We start from the raw sequence: 23414 nt of genomic DNA, 5'->3' as shown, positions 1-23414 counted from the left end.
AAATGCTTGACAGGGGGGGGATAGATCAGTAATGGCAAGATGATTGCTGATTAGAAGATGGATCGCTGAAAAGCACATTAGCACAATCGTCATAAAGAAGCTCAATAAAAAAAAACAGAACTGATAATTTGCCTCTCTACGTTTTTAACATTCCAAAGTCTGGAATTTTTGATCAAATCAGGAAATACCAAAGGAGTGGATGCTTCCTGTAAGAAAAAAATATCCACAGTCAACTTTCCAAATCACACACACACAAGTGGAGTATATCTTATGAGTCATTAGATTGACTTCGGCCAAAAAGGAGATAATCTGTACCCTTCAGATGCCTATGACCATGATTCAGTCTGACACCTTAATCTGAGTAAATCACAGAGGACTCCTCCATGGAGAGGACTGTATTTACTATATATTACGTCTTTCAATCGTCTGTATTCGTCCAGGGACAGCTTTGTAGACTGCAGGGAAAACAGCAATCATACAGCTCCCTGTGATTTTGCCACTTGCCAAATGGACTCATAGGATTCCCCCAGACCGTTGGTCTGAGCCCCCCCCAATATCTCTGCCACTTACATGCTCTGTGTCAAATATCTGAGTCTTGGGACGCAGTGCCATCTCCACTCCTGTCACCTTGATCAAAGCACCCGCCCTGTTCTCCTTTTCTCTGATAATTGGATAATGCAAATCAGGCTAAGAGTGCACTCAAGTCAATGCGGAGACGTATGATTTTTTTTTCTTCTTTTCCAACAAAAACACAGACCTCATCTGCATTCGACAGACTGCGGATGTCACGTCCCTGTGGACAGGAGGGCCATGACATCATTTCCACAGGACAGACCAGTGAAATGAAATGAAATGAAATTAGAAAGTGGATAAGTAGAAATAACAGGGAAAAATTATATTGTGAACATAACGCCATCAAATGCACCCTGTCTCACACACACACACACTTCTTTAGTTAGTGTTGTGTGATGTAAAATTCAGGATGTCTGCGCTCTAGCTGCTCCATATGCTAATGACCTTGATCATATCTGCAGAGAAGTGTTTTTTTGGCCAGCTGAGGTCCAGATAAAGAGCAAAACACAGAGTGAGCCATCATAGCTCAAGCATCAAGCACAAGACAAAAAATTAGACAGAGCTGCAGTGAAAGCAGTGTGTAAAGGTGTGAAAGAAAGAAAATGATGTTGAGATTTATGGGTTAAAAGTGGGTATAGACAAAACAATAGGGAAACAGGAGAAAAACACAATCTGTATCTGATCATCGGTTTGGTAAATAATGACATCACATATAATAGTTGTCTCAGTGGGCTTCCAGCAGCTTAGGTATTAGTGGGTGGGCTACCAACACAGCCCCATCAACAGTCACACAACATTACAAAATTTAAGGTCAATTTTCCAAGTCCTTTTAGTTGCCGTGTAGAAAATAAGCTTCCAAGGCAAAATTCCTTCTCACGGTATCACAATGAACTACAGTGAAGTTTTTACCTTGAAAGTAAAAGCCTCTCAGCTACAAAATTTTCAGGTTTAGACATGAGAGTTAGTGATTGGGCTAACATGGGTTTACAAAAATTGGCAGATTATTGTTTATATAGAAGATCAAGTATTATCATTATTAAATAAAGCAGATATCAAGGCTTGTTCCCCCCAAGAGTGAAGGTAGCCCACACCCCCTGAACTCATCAACAATTTCTGAAAAAAGTTTTGGAATAATATTAATGATGAAAAAAGTAGAACATTTTAAAGTTTTATGCACCCAGCAGCTCAGAACCCAGACAGCGATCTGGAGTTTCTCTGTGTAAAGTATTTAAACGTGCATGGATACTGATAAATAACTACTTTGCAAAGGTTAATGTAAAACTGAAAAATGATCAGGTATGTTTTTACTACAATAAAAAAGGTTTACCTTGTTATTAGCAGATCTTCTTCACTCTACAGCTGATACAGAACAGCTGGATCTCCAGTGCCATGTATGGAAAAACATGGAATATTGCGTGCATCATTAATCCACACTCGGTGCAATTTTCGTCTTTTTTTATCCACTACAACTGTGCAGACTTGGGTTTGAAACTTGGATTTGTCTCTCTTCTAGACCAGCACTTTAAAAAAAAAAAAAAGTCATTTTTCATACTTATTTTGTAAATTTTTATTTTCACTTGCAGCTACTGTTTGGATTTGGACACTGACATGTATGAGCATTCACAACTAAGTGTGTAAAACATTGTTGCTGGCTTTAAAATTAAACCACTCACATCATGTTAAAATTTGTATTTATTCATTTATTTTTGGCGCTCTTTTCCCGACTGACTCAGAAAGTCTGATAGACTCTATTTGCTCCTTATCTACCATGCATCGCCTAAAAGTTTGAAAGAAATGTAACAATCTCTATCAACACAACTTTATTTTTTTTCAGGTTATTTTTTGCCATTTGAAAAAAATTGCTAAAGAATATAAACCATTACTCAAATTGATGTATTTGATGTTTTGTTAAATTGCAGGTTTCATGGATTTTGCTCTTCTTTTCTTCTGATGCTGGTGGATGGGTGTGTGTGTGTGTGTGTGTGTGTGTGTGTGTGTGTGCTGTTCTGTTTGTGTTTGTGTGTCAGACTGGCACAGACGGCCAGGGTGTCGCTGGATTTTGAATCATTTCCTGAGGGCAGCAGTAGAGTAAACACCACTCATCTTAATGTTGTACAGAAGGAGTGTAGGGCTGTTCATATGTGTGTGTTTGCATTTTTCATTCATTCTTCCATAAATGTTTGCGTTGATGCCAACAGTGATATTCACACAACAAAACAAAGATATCAGTGAAGTCAAAGAAGGGAGAATGAAAAAGAAAAAGTGTGTCTCCCAAAGAAGCGAGTGTTATGTGTGGTCGTGTGTCTGTGCGTGATTGTGTGCTACTGTAACTACTCTGCGGAACATTACATATTAACGTCGCTCGTCCTCTTGTCTGCTCAGCTTTTCTTCAACATTAAAGCTGTCCCAAGTCAAACTACCACTCATCAGAAGTGAAGCTTGGTGCCAGGCTGCATGTGTGCACAAATGCAAACACGCACTTGGACACTGACATATAACTCATTCAAACACACATCAATACAACGCACACCACATACAGATGGTGAATTATTAAAGCAAAAACAAAACAAAACGAGATGGTAGGAAGCAGAAAAAGTAATTATGAGCAAGTGAGCATTGTGTCTAAACAAAGGTAAAGTAGCACACAAGCCACCCACCCCAAACACACATACACACACACACACACACACACACACACACACTCAAACAGACTAAACAGCAAGACTTACTGTATCTCTGCAAGGACTCATCTGACTGCTGCTTAGGGGAGAATGGAAAGCGAAAACCTCATGCTTGCTTCACAGCACTCCTCTTTCACTCCCTCTGTCACTGCCCCCTCCTCCTTCCTTTTTTCCTCTGCTTCACCCTCCCCTGCCTCTTTTCCTTCCTCCTCCTCCTCCTGCTCCTCCTTCCCTCTTGGCAGACCCGTACTGTATTCAGATACACCAGTCTCCATATAAGGCAGCACAGCTAAACATGTCACACATAATTTATCCACAGCGGACTGCAAGTTCACCTTTCACAGCTCGCACTTGGATCGTATGCAAAAGAGGGAGGAGAGGAAAAGAGGGAGGGCAATGTAGGGGAACGGACAAACTTCTACTGTCAACAGCCACGTTCCCACAATTTCACAATGTGCGAGAGTGTGTGTTGATGTGCACGTATGTATGACACATTCTGACAATTACGCCATGAAATGCTAAGAGAAATCAAAATGCAATTCACCTGTGCTGTTCCCTGGCTCTCCATCTGCGTCTGCAGTAAATCTTCTCCAGATGCTGTTTGTGAAACCTGTCCACCTGCACCCTCACACTTCTACCACTCTCTGTTCTCCCTATGTCTGCTGTTGCTGCCTTTATTACATGACTGACTGAACGAGAACAGAGAATGAAATGAGAAAAACAATTTGCAACAAAAAAACAAACACAAACAGAGGGAGGGGATAAAACAGTTTGTTTTGCGATCGAAACAGGGAGACACTGCAAGTGAGAGTGCAAAAAAGGTGAGATTAAGAAAAAAAATGTCAACAAACGAGATGTGTCTGGAGTGCTTTCTGGAGTGTGTGCTCACGAGTATCAGCACCACCCCCTCAGTTTACGAGTCAGGTTTTGCACATCAATGGCTTTGAAAATACATGTCTGCTGATACATCTCTTCTGCTGCTTTAACTTCCTCTGGTTGAGTTTTTTCTTCTTTTTTTTTTTACCCCTCACAACTTATCTAATGCATTTGAAGAGGAGCAAAAATACTGTACAGGCAGAAGTTGTGGTGAAACGAAAATGAAAAATGAAAAAAAAAGAAGAAGCGGAGAGTATGGAGAAAGACAGATTGGGAATAATAATAGCTGCTCTTGAGTAGCGGTTCTGCCTGGCATTCTCCTCCCTCCTCCACAGCTTCAGTCCACACACAGGACAGCAAGAGTCACAGCTCTGTTGCCATGGCGTCTAACTCCATCAAACGTCAGGTGCATGCGTGTAAGCATGTGTGAATGTGAGGTGTGTGTGTGTACGTCAGGTGGGTGTTACCAAGTGACTCAGAGCCACATCACCGGCTGGCGGCAGCGTATCAGGCCGTTTAGAATTTATCACAGTGTTGGCGTGTGCGCACATGTGTTTGTGTGCATGTGTGTAAAAGTGTAAGAGAAAAGTGTTGATTGAACAGCAGCCTGCGGACTACCCTACAAAAGCATCTATGATGGATCTTTGCGCTGCTCTGTGTGTTAATGTTTAGCTTCAGCTTCTATAAATATTTATCAGTTCGTTTCTAGAGTCAAAGCGACACGCCACAGAGGCTGCTTAGGTGGAATTTCGATTTTAGAGTTGGCAAATCATTGTTTTGTGCCCAAAAAAGGTCCTGCAGTTGCCTTAAAGGAATATACGGGACTGTGAACAGAATGCAATTTCTCCAAGAGTGTACATTTTACATTATGATCATCCACAAGTCCAGAACTGCAGAACATTGTTCAGTTTCAGCAAATGCTTCGTCATTAACACGCCTATGTTAAGCTTTGTAAGAGTATTTTTATTTCTTCCTGCCTCTGCATGGGGATGTTGAGGACTCATGGAAACTAAACCATCTAACACTCTGTGGCAACAATATGTAAAAAATGCACTTCCAAAGGCATATATTGCATCCAGAATGTTGTTTTTGATAAAAATAAAAAAGCACCTTCTGCAGGAACTCTGGGTTCAAATAAGAGTTAAAGAATTGGGGTCAAAATATTTGTTATCGCTGCACATCTGTCAATTATGGAGCTGAAGCACAAGTGCCCATGTGTCCTGTCAGATGATCTGACGAGATGTCCAACATGAAGTTTGGCCTGATATGCAGCTCTTATTTTATCACCATCAACTGCAGAGGAAAACATTCCCTCTCTATGGTTACTATTTAAAATGTTGCATGTTCATCCAAGTTAATGCTGAATGCAGTTAAAGCCTGAATTTCACAGTGCCACCTGCCCAGATTGATGGTGCAGCAGGTGCATGTGAAGAGGTGATTTGGGAGCCGCTTATTCCAACTACTAGACGACTTTGCAGAAAGTTTTGATAGATTTTCAAAAGGAAAATGTATGACACTCCTCTTGAGGCTCCTCCACATTGAGAAGAGCCAGATGAGGTGGCTGAGGGACCTGTTTGGGATGCCTCTTTGACAGCTCCCTGGTGAGGTTTTCCAGGCACATCTAACGGAGAGGAGACCCCAAGGAAGACTAACCAGATGCTTTAAGGAGTTATGTTTCCCTGCTGACCTGAGATCTACCCAGATGAGCTGGACGAGGCGGCAGGGGAGAGGAGCGTCTGTGCCTCCCTGCCACAACCCAACCCAGGGTAAGCAGAAGGAGATGGATGGATGGATGACGCCCTTTCATATCTAAAGGCTGAATTAAGGTTCTGTGTCACACCAACGCAGAGCACACGCCGCAGCCGTGACGCATTGCTGAACCCTTCGGACTTCTCCGTCACTCCATTTCGTTGCGGTGCAGTACCCCCCGCGACCGCTAGTTAGCAATCTTTTTCTGAATGGTTTATCCTACTTTTTCCGGTCACAGTAAATCAAAGAGATAAGGACAACTATTGTGCAAAAAAACAAAACAAAAAAATCACATATAAACGAAGAAAAGAGCCCTGGAAGTTCACTACTGCTTCAAACGGGAAACCGGAAATGCGTTGCTTCCAAGTGAACCAATCACAGCCCTCTCTGTCTGCGTGTGGTCTGCGTCGCTCGACGCGTAGTTACAATTTTCGGGAGGTGCACGTCAGTGACGGCGTCAGTGACGGCGTCAGTGACGGCGTCAGTGACGGCGTCAGTGACGGCGTCAGTGATGGCGTCAGTGACGGCGTGTCGTCTGCGTCGACCCAAACCACACGCCGTAGGCACGGCGTCGTTTTGACGCAGAACCATATTTCAGCCTTAAAGACTATAAGCAAGAGTTTTCAAGAGACTAAAATTAGGGCTGTACTATTTACATGACTACGTGACTATACTGGCACGACAACAGGATATTTTATAAAACAAACAAAACATTTTTGACTTTCTTTTGCCATTATTGTTACTGTGCTCCTTCACAGCCCACAGAGTTCGGACAGTTTAAAATCTATGCCTAAATGAAGGTAATCTTCACTGACAGGCTTTTGGTTTATGGAGAGAGACCAAGCTATGGTGAAAGAATGCACAGAGTCCCACAGTAAAGTCGGAAACCATTGTGAATTACTGTTAAAGATAATATGTTACAATAAATATAGGATTGCTACTGGTAGGTCTATTGCATCAAAAATCGCACAGCGCTGATATAATCTATTTTGGTTGCTTATATACCTATCTACTCCAAGTCAGTATTAACCCAAAGGATTGTGCCCTGTAACATCAGGATTAGCTGAATTCCCTAGATCCTAACTCTGCTTGGGCTGAGAGCTGCAAATACTGCAAAACTTAAGCAAGTGGAAACTGAGATGTTTATGCAAAAGGCTAGAATTAGTGTCTCATTTGAGACAATATTTTGTCACTGTTTTATTGCATTGAGATATTCTCATCGTTTAGTCTTAGGCAACTATACTATTTGGTTAGGTTTAGGAAAAGGGCATGGTGGTTTGGGAAGTCACACACATTTTCCCGACATTAGCTACATGTTACCAGATTATTTTTGTCCCTCAGCAGCAAGCTCCTCCCACAATTTTCTTGGAGTGCCACTGACAGAAACAATACATCCTCCCTTTTAAAAATGAAGGCTGGCTGTTAGATTTTGTTTACAGGGAGTTGAAATGAATCACTAATTGTCATTTTTCCAGGAAAGTTGTACTTGTCTTTCTCTCCTTTGGCACGGGATGAAGCGCTGATTTAGAGCTTTTTATCAAATGTAACACTGAGAGAGGTGGGAATTATTTCAATGTTTTTGTTCAGAAAGTTAGAAAAATGACCCAGGGACAAGGGGTGTGCTAAAATACTATGCAGAGCTCAAGCGAATTACGACTCAAGTTATCATAATCTTCTGTCACTTGATTATTTCATGTTAAACATATAACTGGAAATTTTGTTGGTAAATGTGTCAAAAAAAGCTGCAAAAACTGCACAAATTCTCTACTAATGTACAATATGTTCACTGTTAAAGTACACACTATGAATGTCCATGACAATGTTAATTGTTATAATTTGTGATTTAAAATGTGTGTTTAGATGAAGGTAATTGCCAGATACAGGCTTTTAGTTTATAGGGAGAGACACTGCGATGGGGAAAAAAGGAAGAGATGAAGGTTTCAGATTTGTAGATAATTGCTGCAATTGCAGATAATTTAATGCACACTAAGGTTCCTGCTCACTGCTCTGCTGATGTCTGTGTACTGAGGAGAACGGAGGACTTTTGAGGCGCCGGTCTCCAACACAAGTCAGTGTTCCTCGCTCTGCTCACATCAAAAAGAGGATGTGCACTCTTTAACATGTGCCCCCCCAAGTTCCAGATCATTAAAAGCAGGAATGAGGAAAAGTTTTCACTAACAGAACAAAGACTGGGCCTGATAAATATGGACTAGAAAATCTTGATCTATATATCACATCTACTCCAAACTGCCAAGCAAAGACCAAAACTTGACCGAGAGCCAAAAAAGATCTGCTGGAGAACTTCACAGATCTTACATCATGAAAAAAAAAATCAACATTCAGGCATCTGCACCTTTGTAGAGTTTCTTATCATAAACTCATGACCTTGTGGAGCCTCTGTGTCCATAACCTAAATCTGAAGAGCTCTGTGTGATAGAGCCAACAAATTCGAGGGCACCGATACGTGACCTCAGGAGAATTGTAAGGAATCTGCCAACTCGCAGCTCAACAGACCAGCTGTGGAACAAAAAACACATTTTCTTTTCTGAAACCTACATTTTGAAACTCGCCACTGAAATGAGCTTTGAAGACCTGATGTGGTTTCCAGACTTTGGAAGACGAGCATGTTGCATCAAGTCTGGATGAACTAAAAACACACATATATAGCAGAGGTTCTATGCAGCCACTCAAATGCAAGCCCGACATCAGGTTTGAGATCCAACGTCACAAAGCACAGTCAGGGAATTGGACCCTACTGTCACGTAGTGCTACTGTGTGATAGATTATTCGGTAATAGGAGCCTCTCAATAAAAATAACTATTGGACATTAACAGGAGCTTCTCCATTTTGGTTTTTGATGGGTGGATTCCTGCGGCAGACAGGAGTGGAGCTCTTTCTGTGTGCTAAATGGAGACAAAATGAATATTCAAAAGATTTATTTTTTCTTTTCCTGTCACTGATACTTTTTTTCTTCTTTTTTTCTGTTTGTTTCTTTGTTTATCTTCTTGGCCACAAAAGCATATTGCACATCTGTTAAAGTGTTATGTCCAGTATAAAAAGCTTTCCTTAACCACATAGCGTGACGAATAGATACAAAAGTACAACTGTCCCAAAGCTGAGACATTTTGGTATTCAAATAATACAATCAAAACTATTGAAAGTTGTAATCGACTATATTTATAAGCAGGATTCAGAGACAATACTGTACTTCCTGTAATATTAGTTTTTATTCTTTTTTTCAGAGATGTTTTTGAAACACTGACATTTCAATTTTGCCCCGCATAGAAACAAAGGTTTCATTTAGGTTCAACCAGCTTTTTTTCCCAGTATATGTCTTTATTTTGATCCTCCTTGGTCTCTCCACATAGCAGTGTTGAATCATGATTTTATGACGTGGCTCCAGAGAGGAGGCCTGAAATTTGTCATTTAGAGCCCCAGAGTAATAAAGTTTAAGAGTCCCTCCCCTGAGCATATGCAATCGCACTTCTCAGCCTGTCTGTGTCTCTGGTGCAACTGATATGGTCAAGAGCCTCGGCGGCCGTTAAACCGCACAATGACCTGCTTCAGAGACGTCGCACTTTTATCTGCCTGTCAGCTCACGCTTGGTCCATCTTGACACCTCAAAATTAAGACCCTACTTTTTTCGTATTTTCTGTTTTGCTCAGAACATATTTAATGTGGTTGAACAAGCGTCTGATTTTATAATTTAATCCATAAAGGATTTTTTAAGGTTTATGACATGAATTCTAAGTCAATTGGTTCTGATCCAATTTGACAGAGTAAATTAGCCATATATTTAAATTTCACAACTGTCTTTTTCCTTTATCATTTTTAATAAACACAGTGTGTTATAATAAAACATTTTATATGAACTGTTTATCTGAAAAGTCTCGGATTACAACAGTTCAATTCATCCCACAAGTCATCCTTTCCTGGAAGTTATACCGAGCTCACAAGCACGCCGCTTATCTAAGTGCATGCAAAACTCCCCAGCATATTCAAATCTGACAACAATTAAACAGTGTCAGCAGTAAAGACAACATAACAGATAGGTCACATGGATTCTGTCGATTCTGAATGTCCTCTGTTAATATGATGATGGCTTTTGGACAGAGGAGACAGAGAGCAGTGACTAGCAACAGGCAAGGAAGTTGCCGGAATCAGAACGTGTCAAATATTAATGTCTGTATGGAGCTGTGTGGAGCTGTTTAAAGCCACTCTGCTCTCCTCTTGTCATTCAGCTGTAATAAAACACAGAAACGGACCATCTTGTAAAACCAGCAGCCATCGACACGATCAGAGTAAAGCTGTCTTACCTGCCTGCTTCTCTGTGTATTTGTCTTGCGCTCGGTCTGAGTGTATGGGTGCGTGTGCGTTCATAGGCACACACACACACACACACACATACACACACAGCCCCCTGAACAGGAACTGATGAATCTGCACGGCTTCAGCCCTGCAGCATGCAGTGCATTATGGGGTTTCGCTCTCTCTCTCTCTCTCTCTCTCTCTCTCTCTCTCTCTCTCTCTCTCTCTCTCTCTCTCTGCTGGCACAGCATTAGAGGGGGATGTCCTCACCTCCTGTCTGGAGAGAGGAGGGCAAACTCACACATACCGTGTCCACGCACACATGATGAAGAAGCCTCGTGATGACGACTGCCGCGGCTTTGGTTGCCATGGAAACAGCCTCCCTCCCTCTCCTCACTCCTGTACTGTATTTCAACTGATCTCTTAGTATATTCTGTTTAAATAGTGAAATAGAATGGAGCAAAACCAAAAAAAAGTGCACAATAAAGTGCATTTAGTCTTCTCGTATTTAACCCCATATACTGGGAACCTGAACTGAGCAGCAGACAAAGAAATGAGGATGCATTTGCAGGCATGTGATCACTAACTGTTGCTTCTGTCTTTTAAGATAACGAAAGGTTAATTTGCAGTCAAAGGGAATAGAAAACAGCACACATATAAGGTGTTTGCATACATGCACAAGCATCTCTTTAACTGTGTGTGTGTGTGCGTGTGCGTGTGCGTGTGTGTGTGTGTGTGTGTGTGTATGAGAGTGATAGTAACAGGAAGTAGCCAATGGTTCCTGTTTATGGTTTCTTTCCTTTTCTCCATTGCAACTGCCAGTGGACTGAGGTCTGCAGCTCTTTGATAACACACATGAGAGTCACATTACCAACAAGGGAAGTGGAACTGGACTCACCAACGAAATGAATGTGTCAGACGCTCATACACATGAGGCACAAATGAATGCATCTGTGCTGTCACTGGTTCAGTTTTCCTGACTGGAGGTCATTCTTAACCCTTACTTAGCTGGATAATTCAGTTATAACAGGAGTTAACTTCATTATGACGGAAGAGGACGCCGACAGGCAGATAAAGAAGCAGAAACAAAGAGAGGAAAAAAGAGCTAGAGATTAGGGAAATGCAATGAATGTGAAGAAGAAAAGGAGATGAGATCTCCTCTCCAGCGTCTCCCATGGCGACAGAGTGGGTGGAAGGCCATGGCTGTCCTTCAGGCCTTGCAAATAAGCAACTCACAGCGGAGCCCTGCAGAGGAACCATCACAGTAGTAACCTCTAACATTCAGTCTTTACGCATCCAGCGTGTTTTGTTTCACAGTCATCAGCGTTCTCTTTTCCCAACAGTCTCCGTGTCCTGCAGCGCCCCATTCCTACTCCACTGGGTTTTTTTTATAAGACATGTATATTACAAATTTATATGACCTTCTTCCATTCCACCGGGTGCCAAAAGAATAAACCTGGTTAGTGAGGGCGCATAAAAGAAAATGAAAATAAGAATAAAATTCAACCACACTGCTGTTTGTCCTATGGGTAGCCATGAGAACAGGTGAGCGCTGGGATTTTCTTTCGACCGTTGAAACTGTTATGATGACTCATCAGTAAAAAGGGCAAAAAAGAGATGGAAAATGTGAAAAGAGCGGGAAGACACACGTGGTAGTGAGTTGTTTGAGCTGGCCAGCACACTTGCACCTGCTCACTCACGTTTCATGAAAAATGTTGATGTAACTATATTGTTTCCCCGTGTATGTTAACATAAAGTGTAATACCCAGATGGACTGTTGTCATGGGTGAGAAGAGGACAACGCAAATAAATATGTTGGGGTCTGGCTTGTGTATTTTATGTGTGGAATCATAAATGTGAAAAGCGATATTTGGCTAATTCGTCAAAAAGATTGGAGATACGGTAAGTTTTAGACTTTTACTCTATTCTGTTATGTTCGCCTAACATGCAATTATGGGCAAAATAAGGGAATCTTTTCACATTTTATTTTTTTTAAATGTCTTAAAAAATATTTTTTTTTTTAGGCCAATTACATTTTGCATCAACCCATTTTCCTATTGCTATGAGTCTTGTGTGAAATAGAGGAACATCCACACATCTATATACCTGACCAAGGCAGAGAAAAAGGAAACAAGTAAAACATAAACAAAAGGTGCATAATGACTCAGCAGAAAAGAAAAAAAAAACTAAGAAAATGAAAGCGGATCATAACTTGGCTACAGTAGGAGATGGAAACAGCTGACGTCCAGACAAGAAGGCTTCTCACAACGGTTGTTATACACCCTGCGAGAACAGAGAAATGTGTTATTTTTCTCGAGGTGGAAAGAAGACGCACTACTACTTCATACTTCACACTTCACAGGAAGCTCATGTGCGGGACTCCTGGAAGTCATCACATGACCCTGCAGCACACATACTGCGACGGACACAACAAGTGATAATGCCAGAGATGGCCATTTAGGAGTTTATGAAGGAGGAGGACAACATATTTAAATTACAAGTAATTTAAACTATTCAGAGTTGCAGAGAAGATGGGGGGAAGAGATGTGGCAGTAGCGACAAAAAATAAGTTCCTCACAGATGATGTGAGAACAAGCTGCAAGAACTCCCAACCCATAGCTTCGAGAGAGTAATAGTCTTTTTTTCCCCTCACAGCAACAGCAGTGAGAGCTTGAAAATGTCACCATTCATCTGGAGTATATTGAGGCTTCAATAAATGGTTTCAACCCAAATCCAGGGCTGTTTGTTTGAAGTACAGTATAGGTTTTATGAGAGGAGCTGGACAGACCCCCTGTGACCTCACCCACAGGTTTTCGGAGGATCACTTTTGTGGCTTATTTCCCCCTCGTTCTGCACAATGCCTGCAAATGGGTGCCACACGCACTAACTTATCTATTTTAAAATGTAAAATGTAAAGAATTCAAAGTTTAACGTTTTAACATGATGGTCAATGGAGACTTACTTACTCCTGGAGGTAGCTGCCAGTGTCAGTCAAGTCACTGCACTTTCTCAGTAGTTTCAAACCGAAAGTTGGAATATTGGTGCTTGGTTTGCACAATAAACAAGGACGGAAGACCTAGTGACTGTCAAAGCCACCATGGATGAATTACAACAAAAAAAAACCCAGAAAAATACTATGAAGACGTTCTCAAGGGATGAAGTGATTCATGAATTTCTCACGCAGCATGAAATCAAAAAGTAAGAGGAGGAAGGCAGAGGAGCCATTTCTGATGGAGAAGTCTGCCCCATATATACCATTCATTACTAATCATGCCAGCACAAGAATAGTCCCTAGACACAAGAACATTGGAGGCCAACATCTACAATGACAGGTAAGATCCCAGCATAAAACAGCACAGTGTAATATACAGGCAGGTACAGGATTCATACACTGTAGAGGCTCATAAAGGACATAGGATAGTGTCCAGGAACATCTACAGCATGGATTCTCATATCCAGATTGATAAATTAACACCAAACACTAAAAGCAGTGGTGTTAGATATAGCAATCTCAAGATACAGCAACATGAGAAGCTGGAAATATACCATGAGTTAAAAGACTCGGTTTAAGAGGAGACATCGGTACTGCCATTGGTCACCTTCAAACTGGGAGGCTGACCAATTCCCTCCCAGATTCTGGGAACAACTTCAGAGATCTTTGTCTCAAAGCTGTTCAAGGAATGGCTAAGAAAATACATAGAACCATCAGTCTCCCACGTATCTGCCTGAAGACCCAGGCTTGAAGAGGGTGACGGTCTTCATGTGGAGGTGGCAGCGAGTGGAGAGTAGATGCACTGAGGGAAGCAGTTACAAATGAACAGCAGATGACAGCAGTCCACAGTGAGCAAGTGTGAAAAATCTAGGCAAGAGCAACGTTAACAAGAATACATTTAACTTAGTGCACAACGAAACAAGCTCTTCAGAATCGAACAGTAGGTAAAGCTAACTAAGGAGTACAATGCAACCCAATTTCATAACAGAAATTAAACAATTCCCAAGAAAGGACAAAACTGAGGAAAAAAGGAAACACATTAGTCTACAGCCGTGATTCCCAACCCCCGGTACCCGGACCGGTACCGGGCCGCAGAGCTGTTCCTACTGGGCCGTGAAATGGCTTGGGTTCCGATCATAATTAGGGCTGCAACGATTCGCCGACGTTGTCGACAAAAATCGATAATCAAAATTGTCACCAGACGGTTTTTTTTCCAATGGAGTGAGGCATCTCACTTCACTTCACCACATACAATCTCTGCCGAGAGCCGCGCAACACTCAGCGTCTCAGCGCAGCTTTTTGTTTTTTTTCTTGCGTCTCAGCGCAGCTGCGGGTAACAAAACTTCAAAAGTTTGGGAGCGTTTTAGCCTGGATATGGCGAATAAAAAGATTACTTGCAAGGTTTGCAAATAGATATTAAGCGTATTTTGGCTTTAAATGAGAGCTTTAACGTTATGCCTGACTGTGCCTGACATAAGTATTTTAAATTAAATGCATGCAGACCGATGAAGAGCCACCACGGACCCCTTTCTGCAAAAGAAGCAGACGTGTTCCTGCAACAGGAGACTGCACTCACTGATCAATAACTGCAGCTGTATGGGCTCAAATTAATGCCATAAGTATTTTGTATCTGTAAATAAACTTTGTACTTGTAGAAATATTTTGTGCGTGTGCAAAAAATATTTGTACTTGTAGAAATATTTTGTGCGTGTGCAAAAAATATTTGTACTTGTAGAAATATTTTGTGCGTGTGTAAAAAATATTTGTACTTGCAAAAAATATTTGTACTTGCAAAACATATTTGTACTTGTAGATACAAAGCTACAAACGTTTTACAAAGCTACAAAGTTTTTTTTACAAAGCTACAAAATTCTTTCACAAAAATAAGAAAAATAGAGAAACATATTCTCTCATTAACAAAGCATATTTTACATTTTTATACATTACATTACATTTTATTGTTATTGTTATTTTATTGTCTGAAAAATGGTTCAAATATGTTATTTTGTTATTTGAATTTTTTTTATTTGTTTTGTTGATAAAAAAATATGTCTCTATTTTTGTGAGGTGGGATATATATTGTTTTTGGCACTACCTTGTTCTCTATAGCTGATATAACATGAATTACTCCTATGTGGGATCAATAAAGTTCTTATTTTTGCCATCTGAGAAAATTAAATACATTATATTTGGTGCCTAACTGTTTCCCAAGTATATTAGTGCGTGTGTGAATGAATAAATGAGACGTAAAACGTAAATTTCTTTGTAGAAAGGTGCTTTATGAAAATAAGTCCATTTACTTGTATTAGTTTACGGCCCAGTCTTGCCACATCCAATATGGCGGCGACGTCAGTAGGCGATGCAATGTGGTGATTGGCTCTCCAGAAACGCTTTGAAACCCGTGCCAAATTGGCTGATTGGCTCTTAGTATTGGCACGTCAAAACACTGCCATAACTCGTAGTTGTAAAAAAAGTTTGTAGCTTTTGAAAAAAAGTTTGTAGCTTTTGTAAAAAAAGTTTGTAGCTTTGTAAAAAAAACTTTGTAGCTTGGTATCTAGAAGTACAAATATTTTTTGCAAGTACAAATATTTTTGTCACACGCACAAAATATTTTTACAAGTACAAATATTTTTTGCAAGTACAAATATTTTTTGCACACGCACAAAATATTTCTACAAGTACAAAGTTTATTTACAGATACAAAATACTTATGGCAGTAATTTGAGCCCATACAGCTGATCTGTGATATGAGCAGCTCTCCATGGTTGATGCTGAAGGGTTTCAACCCCATGGTTTCAACAAATGATGCACCTGTTCAACCCAGAGAACGTCCTACCATCCAGAACCCATTTCACCCACTTAATGGAGAAAAAATTAGAGACGTGTTATTTTATCATTTATTTTTGATATAACACAATTGCCTGTCCTTAAAAAATGAAAAATAATGGACAGAGGTTTATTTATTTATGGATTTATGTCTATACTGACTGATTACTGTGCCTGTCCTTGGCTTTTTTATTTACTTTTTGTATGAACAGCAGCAAAATTGAATAAAATATCTATTTTTCATTGAAGTACCCATCTTTCTCGTGTTTATTATCATTTGCCACATAATTAAAGCAACCTCGTACTAAATTTAAGAAAAAATTACTAATTATCCGATTAATCGACTAATCGATGACTAGTTGACTAATAAAATAGTCGTTAGTTGCAGCCCTATTTAAAATGCATTGTTTTTTTCTAAAATGTTTATTAAAATTGACATAAATTGTCAACCTGTCCACGAGCTTTTTGTTCATACTTCTGCTGGTCCTTGGCACAAAAAAGGTTGGGAACCCCTGGTCTACAGGATACAGATGAAACAAAAATGCAAGAGAAGCCATGAACTGCACCGGTGCACCAACACAAAGTGGTCACAATTCTGCTTTCTTCATAATATAATAAGCTGTATGGAAATGTTGCATTGAGAAGGTTGCAGGCTGCCTATTACTCTGCTTTATCTGCTTAATTCTTTACAGAAAACGCCCCAAAGTTTAAGTGACTCCCTCAGTTGTTCAAAGTTCTGAAAAACAGAGTAAACTACATTAGATCAATAAGCAACAATTTCCTTATTTTTCTCCAGTGGGGGAATCATATATCAGCTGGCAGGTCAGCTGTCACTGAACACTAATGTGGTTCATTTAATGAAGGTTCTTTAAATTTGAGGGACATTCAGTAACATGCTTGGATCTGAAAGCCAATGTGATTAGTCTGCTCTCTGGAAATAATGGCAGTAATAGGTGTCCACAGGCTCCATGTGCCACATCTACTCATTAGATACATTAACACTAAATACTCACACACACACACACTCACACACACACGCTTACACATATGCACATGCCCACACAGAACTCACTGCTCGTACTAATCATTAATGACATTGCAGCTCCCTTTAAGCGAAATGACCATTGATTAGACTTTTGCATAATGATGGTGGTGGAAGTGCTCGTGTAATTATTATTGCCCCAAGACTTCTGCTCACCTAGGTTTATATATATGTATATAAATATATATCTTTTTTCTTTCCCTTTTGGTAGCAGACCTGTAGGTCCGGTGTATAATACATCTTTCTGATGCTGTGTATTTATTCTAATCCTGAATACATCGCCCTGTTTATGCTGACAAACAAGACTCCCAAACTGTAATCACTGTTCTCCAGGAGTATATATATCTCTGTCAGTGGGTAGATTATTGGGTAAGAAGGCAGCTTTGCCTGAGGAAAGTCTTAACAGTGAAGATTAATTTGCAAACAGTTAACATTAGTTTTAGTGATTTTCCAACTACCGGGTACATTTTTAAGGAGTGAGACGTTTAAGATATGCAGCTTTACAACCGCTGTCTATGTTTAGTCTGTCTAAATAAACATAGACAGTGTCATCAATAGCTGAGCTTGTAAAGGTCTGCATTGATTTGATAAAAGTTGAACAAAGCGGAAACCAGTTCAGGCTGTTGCTGGAAAACTAGAACTAATGTATCACATCCACAATTATAGAAGAAGCTCAAACAAAGGGTGTTTTGTAATACCGTGAGCGTAGCTTGTTTGTTAATATTTTCATTCAGACCCTGTCAAACTTATCAGGGGATCCTATTTTTTTCTGGAAACCATTAGCAGTCCTTTTGATTTGGAGCACTTTATCGCTAGTGCGTATAAAGAAAAAGAGAAAGTCAGTATTATGTTCTATAGTATACTTTCATAAATTAAAAAATGCAGGCAGACCAAAGGTTTTACCATCCCAGACCAGAAAAAAGTTGGAACGTTATGGATAAAGCAAATTGAATAAAAACAATAAGTAAAGCTGCAAGCAGCGATGAACGGGCCCTCGCACTCATGGACACCCCCCCCCCCCCCCAGGTTCCCCCCACATTCCTAGGTCAATAATGCTATAAAAAGTGCCTTTGCTGTTCACATAAAACTCAACTTATCATCATAAGCATATCAGAAATGACACCATCCACGACTCTCTATGTCAAACCATTCAAAAGTTATGGCAGAAAATAGGAACTATCAAATATGGACCAACCAGATGAAGGGGGGGCGCTCTTTTTGGCGTCTATCATCGCCACGGTAACGCTTTTGACTGAGAAAAGTAATGGTCATCGTAGCAGGATGCAGACTTCACTTCACCACATACAATCTCTGCCGAGAGCCGCGCAACACTCAGCGTATAAGCGCAGCTTTTTTTATTTTTTCTTGCGTCTCAGCGCAGCTGCGGGTAACAAAACTTCAAAAGTTCGGGAGCGTTTTAGCCTGGATATGGCGAATAAAAAGATTACTTGCAAGGTTTGCAAAGCAGACCTTGCTTATCACGGGAGCACGTTGATAATGTACGAGCGTTTGAAGAGAAAGCACCTCGAATGAAACGGACTCGCCTTGGTAAGATATTAAGCGTATTTTGGCTTTAAACGAGAGCTTTAACGTTATGCCTGACTGTACCTGACAAAAGTATTTTAAATTAAATGCATGCAGACTGATGAAGAGCCACCATGGACCCCTTTCTGCAAAAGAAGCAGACGTGTAGCTGCAACAGGAGACTGCACTCACTGATCAATAACTGCAGCTGTATGGGCTCAAATCAGGCGCGTCATTTCCGCCGGGGACGGTGGGGACGCGTCCCCACCACTTTGTCTGACGAGCAAATTTGTCCCCACCACTTAAAAAAAAAAAAAAAAAAAAAAAATTAAGTAAGACGCGATTTGTCCCGTATTTTCATTAACGCCCCGTACACACGTCTGTCACACACACATCAACACTAAATGTATCAATAATTAACAAAATAAAACACAGGAAACATTAAGGCCAGCAAAATCTTAGTGGCGGGACAACAGGACCTGCTGCGTCTGTGCCAGATCTTTATATGTGTGTGACAGACAGCGCTGCGGGGAGGACTCGGGCTTCACCTCCAGGTAGGGCTTGGGAAATGGGAATTAAAAGTTGCGTTCCGCAGGCCCGGTTCTACGAGGGTGCATAAGCAAGCATTGCACCCTCATTTTATGTGTCTTCATGTTCAGTTGAAAAGACGAAAAGAAAACTGACAAATGCGCGCACGTTAAGCCTGATTTATGGTTCCGCGTTAAATCGACGGCGTAGGTTACGCAGCGTCGCGCACCGTACGTTCGCATCCCTGCGTATCCTACGCCGTAGGCTTTGCGTTGGTGCAACGCGGAACCATAAATCGCCAGTGTCCGTCACTGATCTGCTTCCAGTGCGCAGTTTCCTGCAGCAGCAAGACGTGTTCTCTGCTGCTCCGTTAACACAAAGTAACCGTGGATATTCGCAAGTGGTTCAAGCACAACGACGCAAGCAAGTTTACAGGACTGTCTCAGAAAATTAGAATATTGTGATAAAGTCCTTTATTTTTCTGGAGTCTAAAAATGTCATACATTCTGGATTCATTACAAATCAAACAAGACTCCCAAAAGACTCCCAAACTGTAATCACTGTTCTCCAGGAGTATATATATCTCTGTCAGTGGGTAGATTATTGGGTAAGAAGGCAGCCTTCCCTGAGGAAAGTCTTAACAGTGAAGATTAATTTTCAAACAGTTAACATTAGTTTTAGTTATTTTCCAACTACCGGGTACATTTTTTTTTTTAATTCAAGATCTTTTTATTAAAATTTTCACAAAGTAAAACAGGTGAAATGCTGAATGTCAATTACAAATATTTTGAGGCATGTTAATCATAGCATACACCAGTGTACAAAATATAAAAAAACAATTAAACAGTATGAAAAAACATAAAATAGTAACAAAAACAAACTACAGACCAAACTAATCCCTCCCATGTCGCTGCCAGATTACTAATCACAATATGAGGTCATTCTAACATCAAAAGCCTGCACTAGGAATACAAAAGAAATATGAAGTATAGTTCACAGGGTCTGGAATGCTTCTAGAAAAGGTCCCCACACTTTCTGGAACTTATATGATTGCTGAAGCGAGTATCTAATTTTCTCCAGTTTTAAGCAGGACATGATGTCTTCCAGCCATTGTGCACGAGTAGGAGGGAAGGGATCCTTCCACCTGAACAGAATTGCCCGACGAGCCAAAAGGGAGGCAAAAGACAAAGTGTGCCCCTGTGCAGTGGTTAACTTCCTTCCTCCCTCCATGACCCCAAACAGGGCAGTCAGTGGGTTTGGTTCTAATCTGATTTTAAGCACCAGAGAGAGAGTATGAAATACTTCCATCCAGTATTTGTTTAGACATGGGCAGGACCAGTACATGTGGATGAGAGAGGCTTCTGCTACTTTACATCTTACACAGTATGGACTAATATCTGGGTACATGGAGGATAACTTTGCCTTGGAAATATGAGCCCTGTGTACCACTTTAAACTGAATTAAGCAGTGACGTGCGCACAGGGAGGTTGTATTAACCAGTTTGAGTATAGACTCCCAGGTATCCTCTGATAAGGGAAGCCCTAAGTCCTGCTCCCATGCTGCTTTGAGTTTATCTGTAGGGGCACTCTTAAGATCCAGCAACATGCCATAGAAAGACGAAATGAGCCCCTTTTTGAATGGGTCTGTGGCAAGAACTTTGTCAACTGTGGTCAAGCCTATCGATGCACCAGGGTTGGGTGTCTGGGAAAGAACAAAATGTCTAGCCTGAAGATACCTAAAGAAATGTGATTTTGGAAGGCTGAATTTACTACTTAACTGCTCAAAAGATGCCACGGTGCTGTCTATGAACATATCTCTAAAACAAGTCATACCCCTCCTGTGCCATTCCTGGAAGGTGGGGTCCTCAAGGGATGGTTTGAAAGAGTGATTTGATGCAATGGGGCTAAGAAGAGAGAAGCTGTGAAAACCAAAAAACTTCCTAAATTGGGCCCAAATTCTAAGAGAATGTTTAACCACTGGGTTTTTGATTGATTTAAGTGAAGGAAGTGGAAGTGAGGAGCCGAGTAGGGCAGGAATTGACAGGTCATCAGTTGGATGTAACTCCATCGCCACCCAGTCAGGGCGGTCAGCGCCGTCGCAGTAGAAGGACCAGAATGCAAGGCAGCGCAGGTTAGCAGCCCAATAATAATAACGAAAGTTTGGGAGGGCCAGACCACCTGCAGACTTAATTTTTTGAAGGTGAGTTTTGTTCAAACGTGGCCGTTTACCCCGCCATAGGTATGAAGATATAACTGAGTCAAGGGACTGAAAAAAAGAACCAGGAATAAAGAGTGGTAAGGTCTGGAAAAGGTACAAAAATTTAGGTAAAATGGTCATTTTAACTGAATTGATGCGACCCACAAGAGACATTGACAGGGGTGACCATTGTGTAAGGGTTTGTTTGGTCTCATTTAACAATGAGATAAGATTCTCTTGGAGCAGGTCTTTGTGTTTCCTTGTCACAGATATGCCTAAATAGGAGAATTTGTCATTTACGATTTTAAAGGGAAAATTGGAAAGGTCTAAAGCATGCGATTCGAGATTGGTAGGGAAAAGCTCACTTTTGCTGAGATTCAGTTTATAGCCTGAGAGTTTCCCAAACTGACTGAGAAGTGACAGCGCAGGGGGTAATGAGGCCAGAGGGTGAGAGATGAAAAGCAAGAGGTCATCGGCATAAAGCGAGACCTTATGTTCCCTGCCACCTCTCCAGATACCGGACACATCCTCACAAGATCGGAGCGCTGTGGCAAGCGGTTCGATAGCCATGTCAAAAAGCATGGGACTAAGGGGGCACCCCTGACGGGTTCCACGATGCAGATTAAATGGTTTTGACCGTTGAGAGTTAGTACGAATTGAGGCTGTTGGGTGTAAATATAGAAGTTTAATCCACAGAGCAAAGTTCGGACCAAAACCAAACCTGTCCAGCACAGCAAAGAGATAATCCCATTGGACACGATCAAATGCTTTCTCTGCATCCAGAGAGACAACGCATTCAGGGATAGCCTCAGAGGCAGAGTAGATAATATTGAACAGTCGCCTTGTGTTAAAGTAAGACTGCCTACCTTTAATGAAGCCAGTTTGGTCTTCAGATATAATTGTGGGGAGGGCATTCTCCAGCCTATGGGCTAGGACTTTAGCTAGGATTTTAGCATCTGTGTTTAAGAGGGAGATGGGCCTGTAGGAGGCGCATTCAGTAGGATCCTTCCCTTTTTTAGCTATGAGGGTGATACAGGCCTCTGAAAAAGAAGGAGGGAGGGAACCGTGGCTGAAGGATTCTGAAAGAACTGTAGATAGCAGTGGGGAAAGCAGAGTAGAAAATTTCTTTAGAAATTCCGCCGGGAAGCCATCAGGGCCAGGACATTTACCCGACTGCAGTGAAGAAATGGCTCGAGTTATCTCCATCAGGGATATCGGTTCTTCTAATGTCTTCCTTAGATCTGGTGAAAGACTGGGAATACTAAGACTATTTAAAAAGTCTGCAATCTCATCTCGATCAGTCTGAGATTCCGAGGTGTATAGCTGGGTATAAAAGTCCCTAAATGCCTCATTTATGAGTAAGTGATCTGTAGTTACATGGCCATTTGGTAAACGAATCTTAGAAATATTTTGTTTAGCCTTAGAGCCTTTAAGTTGGTTGGCTAATAATTTGTCAGATTTGTCTCCATAAACATAAAACCTGGTTTTACTTTTCAGAAGTGACTGTTCAATTGGGTGAGTGGTGAGCAGGTCAAATTTAGTTTTAAGTTCTAGACGCTTTTTGTAAAGATCTGGGGATTTAGTCCGAGAATATTCTTCATCGACCTCTTTGATTTGGCGGGCAAGGTCTGATCGCTCCCTATAAGATTTTTGCCTCACCCTAGCAGTGTAGGATATAATCTGTCCCCGGAGATAAGCCTTGAGGGAATCCCAGACAGTTAGACTAGACATTCCTGGAGTCATATTCGTGGATAGGAAAAAGGCTATTTCCGTTTCCATTAATTTAACAAAATTTCTGTCCGACAGCAAAGTTGAATTGAATCGCCACTGTCTGTCTCTTTGAGGTAAGTCAGGAAGGGACATGGTTAGGACCACAGGAGCGTGGTCGGAAATGACAATGCTCTGATAAGCACAGGAATGAACCAGGGGAATCAGTTGATTATCAATAAAAAAATAATCAATCCTCGAGTATGTGTGGTGCACTTGTGAGAAAAAGGAGTATTCCCTGTCACATGGATGTAAAGAACGCCACACATCACAAACACCGTAGTCAGAAAGGAACGCCTGAATAAGACGGGCTGACTTACTTGCTGTGCCGGGGTTGGTAGAGGATCGGTCT

General features: G+C 41.0%; 2 protein-coding genes across 4 annotated transcripts in view; both read right to left on the bottom strand.

The window, feature by feature from the left end:
* LOC133441820 (muscleblind-like protein 1) overlaps positions 1 to 10290 on the bottom strand; it is an 81625-nt gene extending 71335 nt beyond the window's left edge. Inside the window, exon 1 of one of the 3 annotated variants that reach the window (XM_061719482.1) lies at positions 10196 to 10290. Coding sequence is in view for 1 of the 3 variants with exons in the window: in XM_061719487.1 (XP_061575471.1) it covers positions 3303 to 3323 (21 nt within the window). In the remaining 2 variants the exon portion in view is untranslated. Of the gene's footprint in view, positions 1 to 3302; positions 3393 to 10195 lie in introns of those variants that run through there. The other 2 variants (XM_061719481.1, XM_061719487.1) reach the window with 2 other exon arrangements.
* Positions 1 to 23414, bottom strand: part of LOC133441826 (neprilysin-like) — a 466475-nt gene that overhangs the window by 362034 nt on the left and 81027 nt on the right. The gene's annotated exons all lie outside the window — the stretch shown is intronic.

The sequence above is a fragment of the Cololabis saira genome, chromosome 4, assembly GCF_033807715.1.
Source record: "Cololabis saira isolate AMF1-May2022 chromosome 4, fColSai1.1, whole genome shotgun sequence".
Classification (NCBI taxonomy): domain Eukaryota; kingdom Metazoa; phylum Chordata; class Actinopteri; order Beloniformes; family Belonidae; genus Cololabis; species Cololabis saira.
This window is presented reverse-complemented; position numbering and strand designations above follow the sequence as displayed.